The sequence below is a fragment of the Perca flavescens genome, chromosome 8 (assembly GCF_004354835.1).
Source record: "Perca flavescens isolate YP-PL-M2 chromosome 8, PFLA_1.0, whole genome shotgun sequence".
Classification (NCBI taxonomy): domain Eukaryota; kingdom Metazoa; phylum Chordata; class Actinopteri; order Perciformes; family Percidae; genus Perca; species Perca flavescens.
In genome coordinates, this window is record NC_041338.1 from 38,684,367 (window position 1) to 38,696,866 (window position 12,500).

At 39.7% G+C, this 12,500-nt stretch overlaps 1 protein-coding gene across 1 annotated transcript in view; it reads right to left on the bottom strand.

Annotated features, from left to right (window-relative positions):
- LOC114560698 (carbohydrate sulfotransferase 8) overlaps positions 1-9,733 on the bottom strand; it is a 25,059-nt gene extending 15,326 nt beyond the window's left edge. The window contains exon 1 of the mRNA XM_028586246.1: positions 9,542-9,733. Within this exon, the coding sequence (XP_028442047.1) occupies positions 9,542-9,647 (106 nt within the window). The 5' untranslated portion in view covers positions 9,648-9,733. The remainder of the gene's footprint in view (positions 1-9,541) is intronic.
- Positions 9,734-12,500: the final 2,767 nt, after the last annotated feature.

The window sequence follows — 12,500 nt, forward strand, 5'->3', positions numbered from 1 at the left end:
TATGTTATGTTGTATTATGTTATGTTATGTTGTATTATGTTATGTTATGTTGTATTATGTTATGTTATGTTATGTTATGTTATGTTGTGTTATGTTGTGTTATGTTGTATTATGTTATGTTATGTTGTATTATGTTATGTTATGTTATGTTATGTTGTATTATGTTATGTTATGTTGTATTATGTTATGTTATGTTATGTTATGTTGTGTTATGTTATGTTGTGTTGTGTTATGTTGTATTATGTTATGTTATGTTGTATTATGTTATGTTGTATTATGTTATGTTATGTTGTGTTGTGTTATGTTATGTTGTATTATGTTATGTTGTATTATGTTATGTTATGTTATGTTATGTTATGTTGTATTATGTTATGTTATGTTATGTTATGTTGTATTATGTTATGTTATGTTATGTTGTATTATGTTATGTTATGTTGTATTATGTTGTATTATGTTATGTTGTGTTATGTTATGTTATGTTGTGTTATGTTATGTTATGTTGTATTATGTTATGTTATGTTGTATTATGTTATGTTATGTTGTGTTATGTTATGTTGTGTTATGTTGTATTATGTTATGTTATATTATGTTATGTTGTGTTGTATTATGTTACGTTGTATTATGTTATGTTGTATTATGTTATGTTGTATTATGTTATGTTATGTTGTGTTATGTTGTATTATGTTATGTTATGTTGTATTATGTTATGTTGTGTTATGTTATGTTGTGTTATGTTATGTTATGTTATGTTGTATTATGTTATGTTGTGTTATGTTATGTTATGTTGTATTATGTTATGTTGTATTATGTTATGTTGTATTATGTTATGTTGTATTATGTTATGTTGTATTATGTTATGTTGTATTATGTTATGTTGTATTATGTTATGTTGTGTTATGTTATGTTGTGTTATGTTGTGTTATGTTATGTTGTATTATGTTATGTTGTATTATGTTATGTTATGTTGTATTATGTTATGTTGTATTATGTTATGTTATGTTGTATTATGTTATGTTATGTTGTATTATGTTATGTTGTATTATGTTATGTTATGTTGTATTATGTTATGTTATGTTGTGTTATGTTATGTTATGTTGTGTTGTATTATGTTATGTTATGTTGTATTATGTTATGTTGTATTATGTTATGTTATGTTGTGTTATGTTATGTTATGTTGTATTATGTTATGTTATGTTATGTTATGTTGTATTATGTTATGTTATGTTGTATTATGTTATGTTATGTTGTATTATGTTGTATTATGTTATGTTGTGTTATGTTGTATTATGTTATGTTATGTTGTGTTATGTTATGTTATGTTGTATTATGTTATGTTATGTTGTATTATGTTATGTTATGTTGTGTTATGTTATGTTGTGTTATGTTGTATTATGTTATGTTATATTATGTTATGTTGTGTTGTATTATGTTATGTTGTATTATGTTATGTTGTATTATGTTATGTTGTATTATGTTATGTTATGTTGTGTTATGTTGTATTATGTTATGTTATGTTGTATTATGTTATGTTGTGTTATGTTGTGTTATGTTATGTTATGTTATGTTGTATTATGTTATGTTGTGTTATGTTATGTTATGTTGTATTATGTTATGTTGTATTATGTTATGTTGTATTATGTTATGTTGTGTTATGTTATGTTGTGTTATGTTGTGTTATGTTATGTTGTATTATGTTATGTTGTATTATGTTATGTTATGTTGTATTATGTTATGTTGTATTATGTTATGTTATGTTGTATTATGTTATGTTATGTTGTATTATGTTATGTTGTATTATGTTATGTTATGTTGTATTATGTTATGTTATGTTGTGTTATGTTATGTTATGTTGTGTTGTATTATGTTATGTTATGTTGTATTATGTTATGTTGTATTATGTTATGTTGTATTATGTTATGTTGTGTTGTATTATGTTATGTTATGTTGTATTATGTTATGTTGTGTTATGTTGTATTATGTTATGTTATGTTGTATTATGTTATGTTGTGTTATGCTATGTTGTGTTGTATTATGTTATCTTGTATTATGTTATGTTATGTTGTGTTATCTTGTATTATGTTGTGTTATGTTGTATTATTTTATGTCGTGTTATGTTATGTTATGTTGTATTATGTTATGTTATGTTGTATTATGTTATTTTATGTTGTATTATGTTATGTTGTGTTATGCTATGTTGTGTTGTATTATGTTATCTTGTATTATGTTATGTTGTATTATTTTATGTCGTGTTATGTTATGTTGTATTATGTTATGTTATGTTGTATTATGTTATGTTGTATTATGTTATGTTGTGTTATGTTATGTTATGTTGTGTTATGTTGTGTTATGTTATGTTGTATTATGTTATCTTGTATTATGTTATGTTATGTTGTATTATTTTATGTCGTGTTATGTTATGTTATGTTGTATTATGTTATGTTATGTTGTATTATGTTATGTTGTGTTATGTTGTGTTATGTTATGTTGTATTATGTTATCTTGTATTATGTTATGTTATGTTGTATTATTTTATGTCTTGTTATGTTATGTTGTATTATGTTATGTTATGTTGTATTATGTTATGTTATGTTGTATTATGTTATGTTGTGTTATGTTATGTTATGTTGTATTATGTTATGTTATGTTATGTTGTGTTATGTTATGTTGTATTATGTTATCTTGTATTATGTTATGTTATGTTGTATTATGTTATGTTATGTTGTATTATGTTATGTTATGTTGTATTATGTTATGTTGTGTTATGTTGTGTTATGTTGTGTTGTGTTATGTTGTGTTATGTTATGTGCAGCAGTGCAAATGTACTGTTTGTGTGCTTATGTGCGGAGGTGTTTTTTCCTGTTCCCACACTGTTCTTATCTTTATGAGGATAGTCTGAGAGCTGCTTTTTTGTTTCCCTCTCCTCTCCCAATGTCATGCGAGAGTTAGGAGAGAGTTGAGATGGCGCCGCATATGGCGACTCGGTGTGTTTGTGCATGTTGCTTTAATGCTTTAATGTGACCTGTACCTACGATACCAAGACACATCCCTCGTGTGTGTAAACATACTTGGCAATAAAGCTTTTCTGATTCTGATCATATAGAGACCCTTCTATGCTGCGCTGCGTGTCGGCTGCTGGAATCACAAGCATCGTCTTTAGTGGGTGGGTTTGCTGGAAATCGCCCCCGGTGGAATCTAGGGAATTTAGAGACTGTCCAATAGAACAACACTGACACAGTCAGAGAGCTAGTTAGCATGTTAGCAAGTTAGCATGTTAGCATGCAGCTCAGAGCAGCAAGTGGGAGTCGAGAACAACACAAGACTTCTTAGGATTGAAGAGTGACCCTGCGTGACTGTGTGCTTGTGTGTGTGTGTGTGCATGTGTGTGTGTGTGCATGTCTGTGTGTGCGCATCTGTGTGTGTGTGTGTGCGCTTGTCTCTGTGTGTGTGTGTTTGTCGTGTGTGTGTCAGTGTGTGTGTGTGTCTGTGTGCGTGCTTGTCTATCTGTGTGCACGTGTGCATGTGTGTGTGTCTGTGTGTGCATCTGTGTGTGTGTTTGTTGTGTGTGTGTCAGTGTCTGTGTGCGTGCTTGTCTATCTGTGTGCGCGTGTGCATGTGTGTGTGTGTGTGTGTGCGCTTCAGGGTGGAGATGTGTTAACATTCAGAGTTTTATTTAATTACCTTTAAAATGTGTTTAAAATCTGCAGCCAATCCTGCGTCGGCAGATTCTGTGACCTTGCTGAGGTCACAGAATAACACGACATTAACACACCTCCAGGCCGACGTGTGTTTAATATTAATATGAAATCATACTCAGGGTCTCCTTAAAAGGACACATTCATCATCATCTTCATCACTGCTGACGGCTGTCTAAACTCACATTTCTCTCTCTAACATCCCACAGGAGAAGGACCCGAGGGGAACTAACCAGAGGAATCAGGTGGGTTTCATTTCAACACCTCAGAGTTTTTCTTTGTGTTCAAACATCTGCAGGTTTCAGAGAACCGCTGAGACTCGACAGCAGAATAATGTTACCCCCCCCACACCCCGGAGAACATTAATTAAAGCGTGCAGCTGAGACGAGGCGGCTGCGTGCTGTGACATGTTTTTGTTTGGACTGAAATAGGCCGCGCATCACACATGTCACGCTCCTGCAGCCACGCATTCAAATTACATCAAGTCACTTAATGTATAGCGCAGGGAGACATAAGACCTCCACAAAGACACTCAAAGCCTCCACAAAGATACACAAAACCTCCACAAAGAGACACAAACCTCCACAAAGAAACACAAAACATCCACAAAGAGACTCAAAACCTCCACAAAGAAACTCAAAACCTCCACAAAGAAACACAAAACCTCCACAAAGAGACTCAAAACCTCCACAAAGAGACTCAAAACCTCCACAAAGAGACACAAAGAGACTCAAAGCCTCCACAAAGAAACACAAAACCTCCACAAAGAGACACAAAACCTCCACAAAGAGACTCAAAACCTCCACAAAGAAACACAAAACCTCCACAAAGAGACACAAAACCTCCACAAAGAGACTCAAAACCTCCACAAAGAAACACAAAACCTCCACAAACAGACTCAAAACCTCCACAAAGATACACAAAACCTCCACAAAGAGACACAAACCTCCACAAAGAAACACAAAACCTCCACAAAGAGACTCAAAACCTCCACAAAGAAACACAAAACCTCCACAAAGAGACTCAAAACCTCCACAAAGAGACACAAAACCTCCACAAGAGACAAAGAGACTCAAAACCTCCACAAGAGACAAAGACACTCAAAACCTCCACAAGAGACAAAGAGACTCAAAACCTCCACAAAGAGACAAAGACACTCAAAACCTCCACAAAGAGACACAAAACCTCCACAAAGAGACAAAGAGACTCAAAACCTCCACAAGAGAGAAATAGACTCAAAACCTCCACAAGAGACAAAGAGACTCAAAACCTCCACAAAGAGACAAAGACACTCAAAACCTCCACAAAGAGACAAAGACACTCAAAACCTCCACACAGAGACACAAAACCTCCACAAAGAGACTCAAAACCTCCACAAAGAGACACAAAACCTCCACAAAGAGACACAAAACCTCCACAAAGAGACACAAAACCTCCACAAAGACACTCAAAGCCTCCACAAAGATACACAAAACCTCCACAAAGACACTCAAAGCCTCCACAAAGATACACAAAACCTCCACAAAGAGACACAAACCTCCACAAAGAAACACAAAACCTCCACAAACAGACTCAAAACCTCCACAAAGATACACAAAACCTCCACAAAGAGACACAAACCTCCACAAAGAAACACAAAACATCCACAAAGAGACTCAAAACCTCCACAAAGAAACTCAAAACCTCCACAAAGAAACACAAAACCTCCACAAAGAGACTCAAAACCTCCACAAAGAGACACAAAGAGACTCAAAGCCTCCACAAAGAAACACAAAACCTCCACAAAGAGACACAAAACCTCCACAAAGAGACTCAAAACCTCCACAAAGAGACTCAAAACCTCCACAAAGAAACACAAAACCTCCACAAACAGACTCAAAACCTCCACAAAGATACACAAAACCTCCACAAAGAGACACAAACCTCCACAAAGAGACTCAAAGCCTCCACAAAGAAACACAAAACCTCCACAAAGAGACACAAACCTCCACAAAGAAACACAAAACATCCACAAAGAGACTCAAAACCTCCACAAAGAAACTCAAAACCTCCACAAAGAAACACAAAACCTCCACAAAGAGACTCAAAACCTCCACAAAGAGACACAAAGAGACTCAAAGCCTCCACAAAGAAACACAAAACCTCCACAAAGAAACACAAACCTCCACAAAGAGACACAAAACCTCCACAAAGAGACTCAAAACCTCCACAAAGAGACAGCAGAGACCCAATGAGCAGGTAACGAGATGTGCAGACATTAACCTGAAGCTGCTCCGAGCGTTTAAACTAACCTCTGAACTAATGGAAGCTGATCAGGATTTCACAAACACAGAATAAAACAAACTGTTCTCTGAGGAAACAGGACACAGAGCAGGTTACAGCCCCATTTATATTAACTGTTCTCTGAGGAAACAGGACACAGAGCACAATTACAGCCCCATTTACACAAACTGTTCTGAGGAAACAGGACACAGAGCACAGTTACAGCCCCATTTATACTAATTGTAGTCTCACAAAGAATGAACTCTCCAGCTGTTACGTTTGATTTCAGATCTTTCTCTAAGGGTCTTTACACACCGGGATTAATTCATCAGTCAATATAGTTTTTCAACTGTTGTTTTTATAGTTTTTATTACGAGTACTTTCACACAGAACGTGAATATTAAGCAGCGATAAAGAGGCCGGATGTCCGTCCCCTTCCTCTGTCTCTGTGTCGGGGTTCCAACCTCCGGCTGATTTGTGACGACTATGGTTAACTGCTCCTCAGATCTCTGCAGGGTAAATCCAGACAGCTAGCTAGACTATCTGTCCAATCTGAGTTTTCTGTTGCACGACTAAAACTACTTTTGAACGTACACATGTTCCACCAAAACCAGTCCCTTCCCGAGGCTATTCTGCTTCCTGTTAGGGTTAGCAGGTTCCAATCTGGGGAAAGTGTCTGCAGTTTAAACTAGGGGTGCACCGATCTGTTATTAGGATCGGATATCGGCCCCGATATTGCAAAAATAGTTTTGTTTTTTTTACACTCCGTTGCAGCACCGGGGCCCCGGTTAACTGCATACCCTTCTCACTCATGGTAGTAACTTCATAACACAACAATTAATAACCCACAACTAACTCTCTTTAAAAGGATAAAACACCATAGCATATAACAATTTGAGACTTAAACAGTTTCTGACACTAATAATTTAGCTACACCGCCGAATGGCATGCTGGGTAACATTACAGCTGCTAGACTAGCTAGCCAGGTAGCATAACAGTCTGTTAAGCTGGGAGAGGCTCCAGTCGCTACTGCACATTCAAGAACAGAGAAGAAAGTTAGCTAGAGGATGAAGAAAGTTAGCTAGAGAATGAAGAGAGTTAGCTAGAGGATGAAGAGAGTTAGCTAGAGAATGAACAGAGTTAGCTAGAGGATGAAGAGAGTTAGCTAGAGGATGAAGAGTTAGCTAGAGGATGAAGAGAGTTAGCTAGAGGATGAAGAGAGTTAGCTAGAGGATGAAGAGAGTTAGCTAGAGGATGAAGAGAGTTAGTTAGAGGATGAAGAAAGTTAGCTAGAGGATGAAGAGAGTTAGCTAGAGGATGAAGAGAGTTAGCTAGAGGATGAAGAGAGTTAGCTAGAGGATGAAGAAAGTTAGCTAGAGGATGAAGAAAGTTAGCTAGAGGATGAAGAGAGTTAGCTAGAGGATGAAGAGAGTTAGCTAGAGGATGAAGAAAGTTAGCTAGAGGATGAAGAGAGTTAGCTAGAGGATGAAGAGAGTTAGCTAGAGGATGAAGAGAGTTAGCTAGAGGATGAAGAAAGTTAGTTAGAGGATGAAGAGAGTTAGCTAGAGGATGAAGAGAGTTAGCTAGAGGAGTTAGTTAGCTAGAGGATGAAGAGAGTTAGCTAGAGGATGAAGAGAGTTAGCTAGAGGATGAAGAGAGTTAGCTAGAGGAGTTAGTTAGCTAGAGGATGAAGAGAGTTAGCTAGAGGATGAAGAGAGTTAGCTAGAGGATGAAGAGAGTTAGCTAGAGGATGAAGAGAGTTAGTTAGCTAGAGGATGAAGAGAGTTAGCTAGAGGATGAAGAGAGTTAGCTAGAGAGTTAGCTAGAGGATGAAGAAAGTTAGCTAGAGGATGAAGAGAATTAGCTAGAGGATGAAGAGAGTTAGCTAGAGGATGTAGAGAGTTAGCTAGAGGATGAAGAGAGTTAGCTAGAGGATGAAGAGAGTTAGCTAGAGGATGAAGAGAGTTAGCTAGAGGATGAAGAGTTAGCTAGAGGATGAAGAGAGTTAGCTAGAGGATGAAGAGAGTTAGCTAGAGGATGAAGAGAGTTAGCTAGATGATGAAGAGTTAGCTAGAGGATGAAGAGAGTTAGCTAGAGGATGAAGAGAGTTAGCTAGAGGATGAAGAGTTAGCTAGAGGATGAAGAAAGTTAGCTAGAGGATGTAGAGAGTTAGCTAGAGGATGAAGAGTTAGCTAGAGGATGAAGAGAGTTAGCTAGATGATGAAGAGAGTTAGCTAGAGGATGAAGAGAGTTAGCTAGAGGATGAAGAGAGTTAGCTAGAGGATGAAGAGAGTTAGCTAGAGGATGAAGAGAGTTAGCTAGAGGATGAAGAGTTAGCTAGAGGATGAAGAGAGTTAGCTAGAGGATGAAGAGAGTTAGCTAGAGGATGAAGAGAGTTAGCTAGAGGATGAAGAGAGTTAGCTAGAGGATGAAGAGCGAGCGGAGATACACCAGAACAACGTGTGCTCAAGAGAGAAGCCGTCTGTTGTTCCCAAGTTTTTTCTTTCTAACAAATCGGACATAATTTAGCCACTGTTGTTGCCCGTCGCTCTAGCTAACGTTACTCGGCCGTGCTAACGTTACTGTGCTAACGTTACTGTGCTAACGTTAAAGACCTGTCACTTCAAGCATGCAGCGGAGCAACATTATGAACACAGTCCACCTCCGGTCCCTCCACAGAGCGTTGAGAAAGACGGGTTCAGAGCAATGATTAAAACTCTGGATTTAAGATGTCTCGCCTCGCTGAAATACGTCAGCCAACCTGCTGACGTTATATATATATATATATATATATATATATATATATATATATATATATATATATATATATATATATATTATTATTATTATTCAAACAGCGAAGGAGGCTGACAGCAGAGCTCCGTTCAGTCGCCAACTACAACCACACTACAACCTAACTAACCTGGGGCCAAGGTAGTGGTTATACAACTAGCTTACAACTATTTAGTTTTGAAAGGGAAACAATGTTAAAGTTGTTTGTATATGTATTCATTCGAGTTGAGTTCATTTTACTACTTTGCAGTTTGCACAATACAAATAGTTTAGCTTCAGTAACTGTTTCATGGATTCTCCTTCATACAAAGTTATTGTATAATGTTGTGGAGCCAAGCAAACCCTTAATCAAAGCTTTTAGTAAACATGATGACATTAACATGTTTTTGTGATATTCTATGTACTCCTGACAGTAGAATAAGCCATTATAAACCTATATAAAAGGTGGCCCATTATTGATGGCCCATTATTATTTATTTTAATTTATTTTAAGAAGTTTGATTACATTATATTTTCGATTTGAATGCACAATTGTTTTTTAAATAAATAAATAAGAATTCAATACATTACATCTATGTTATTTAGTCTTAGTTAGGAAAGTAATGTTTGGTTAGGAAGGTCTGGTGGCTTTAGTGTCTTCCACATGGTGGAAGGAAGGTATGATGTGGAAGGTATACAGTTTATTATTAATTCAGCAACGGTATTGGATCGGTATCGACAGATACACAAAGCCCTGGCATCGGTATCGGGACTGAAAAAGTCGGATCGGTGCATCCCTAGTTTCAACTACTGACCTGGGGTGTCGGTGAGATCCTGCAGGCGGACCAGCAGCAGCAGAGATCCGGCTGCCAGCAGAAGGAGGAACCACAGGGGGCAGTAGAGAGCACCTGGCAGCTTCATCACTCAGAGGAACCACAGGGGGCAGTAGAGAGCACCGGGCAGCTTCATCACTCAGAGGAACCACAGGGGGCAGTAGAGAGCACCGGGCAGCTTCATCATTCAGAGGAACCACAGGGGGCAGTAGAGAGCACCGGGCAGCTTCATCACTCAGAGGAACCACAGGGGGCAGTAGAGAGCACCTGGCAGCTTCATCACTCAGAGGAACCACAGGGGGCAGTAGAGAGCACCGGGCAGCTTCATCACTCAGAGGAACCACAGGGGGCAGTAGAGAGCACCGGGCAGCTTCATCACTCAGAGGAACCACAGGGGGCAGTAGAGAGCACCGGGCAGCTTCATCACTCAGAGGAACCACAGGGGGCAGTAGAGAGCACCGGGCAGCTTCATCACTCAGAGGAACCACAGGGGGCAGTAGAGAGCACCGGGCAGCTTCATCACTCAGAGGAACCACAGGGGGCAGTAGAGAGCACCTGGCAGATTCATCACTCAGAGGAACCACAGGGGGCAGTAGAGAGCACCGGGCAGCTTCATCACTCAGAGGAACCACAGGGGGCAGTAGAGAGCACCGGGCAGCTTCATCACTCAGAGGAACCACAGGGGGCAGTAGAGAGCACCGGGCAGCTTCATCACACACAGAAACACACACACACACACACACACACAAGGTGTTGAAATTAATCAATAATCGGTGCATCGAATCGTGGACATGGACGATGCTGCATCGATAATCAGCCGGCTCATAATCGATTATTTCTGTTTATAATGTAATGTAGGTCTAACAACATCTCTGTTTACATATTCTGGTATGTTAACACATTCAGGAGGTGCCATGTGCTCAGTGCTGTATAGTTTTATGTATCCAAGTTATTTAGTGGAGCACTGCAGAATGTTTGGTTTTTGAAGCTTGAAAAGCTATGAATTAAATATCCTACATGGCTTTAATAAAAACATGGATTTGAAGCATCGTGATATCGAATCGAAGTCTTGATAATCACAATCGAATTGAAAGATGAGTGAAGATTCACACCTCTAGTCATTACATCTCTCCACAGCTGAGAAACATGTCAACGCCTGAAGCTGCAGTAAGACACACAGGGCTCCACAGTGCGAGCGCTTCTCTCACATTTGCTACTAAAATCGATGAGTGCAAACTGTAAGATGTATTTAGGAGTTTTTATTTGGTAACACTTTACTTGAAGGTATCTACATAAGAGTGACATGACTGTGTCATGACCATAGACTGTATATTAATGGAGAAGGTATCCGGTTCGGTGAAGTGCTGCAAATGCGGAAGTGCCTTAAATCTGAATTCCAGCAGGGGGCGACACATGCGGTTGCAAAAGGAGGGTTGGTTTCTGTAGAAGTCTATGAGAAAGTCACCCACATCTCACTTGATTTATTACCTCAGTAAACATTTTCATAATGAGTTCATGGTCTCAATCGCTAGTTTCAAGTCTTCTGCAACTGCTACTACTACTGGAGCTGCTACTGGAGCTGCTACTGGAGCTACTACTGGAGCTACTACTGGAGCTACTACTGGAGCTGGTACTGGAGCTACTACTGGAGCTACTACTGGAGCTACTACTGGAGCTACTACTGGAGCTACTACTGGAGCTACTACTGGAGCTGCAGAGGCTGCTACTGAAGCTGGTACTGGAGCTGGTACTGGAGCTACTACTGGAGCTACTACTGGAGCTGGTACTGGAGCTACTACTGGAGCTACTACTGGAGCTACTACTGGAGCTACTACTGGAGCTGGTACTGGAGCTACTACTGGAGCTGGTACTGAAGCTAATACTGGAGCTACTACTGGAGCTGGTACTGAAGCTAATACTGGAGCTACTACTGAAGCTGCTACTGGAGCTGGTACTGGAGCTACTACTGGAGCTACTACTGGAGCTACTACTGGAGCTGGTACTGAAGCTAATACTGGAGCTACTACTGAAGCTGGTACTGGAGCTGGTACTGGAGCTACTACTGGAGCTACTACTGAAGCTGCTACTGGAGCTGGTACTGGAGCTGCAGAGGCTGCTACTGAAGCTGGTACTGGAGCTGGTACTGGAGCTACTAGCTACTACTGGAGCTACTACTGGAGCTACTACTGGAGCTGGTACTGGAGCTACTACTGGAGCTGGTACTGAAGCTAATACTGGAGCTACTACTGGAGCTACTACTGGAGCTGGTACTGAAGCTAATACTGGAGCTACTACTGGAGCTACTACTGGAGCTGGTACTGAAGCTAATACTGGAGCTGCTACTGGAGCTGCTACTGGAGCTGGTACTGGAGCTACTACTGGAGCTACTACTGGAGCTGGTACTGGAGCTGGTACTGGAGCTAATACTGGAGCTACTACTGGAGCTACTACTGGAGCTGGTACTGGAGCTACTACTGAAGCTGCAGAGGCTGCTACTGAAGCTGGTACTGGAGCTGCAGAGGCTGCTACTGAAGCTGCTACTGGAGCTGGTACTGGAGCTAATACTGAAGCTGCTACTGGAGCTACTACTGGAGCTACTACTGGAGCTGGTACTGGAGCTGCTACTGGAGCTGCTACTGGAGCTGCTACTGGAGCTGGTACTGGAGCTGGTACTGGAGCTGGTACTGAAGCTGGTACTGGAGCTACTACTGGAGCTACTACTGAAGCTGCTACTGAAGCTGCTACTGAAGCTGCAGAGGCTGCTACTGAAGCTGCTACTGAAGCTGGTACTGGAGCTGCTACTGGAGCTGCTACTGGAGCTGGTACTGGAGCTGGTACTGGAGCTGGTACTGGAGCTGGTACTGGAGCTGGTACTGGAGCTACTACTGGAGCTGGTACTGGAGCTACTACTGGAGCTACTACTGGAGCTACTACTGGAGCT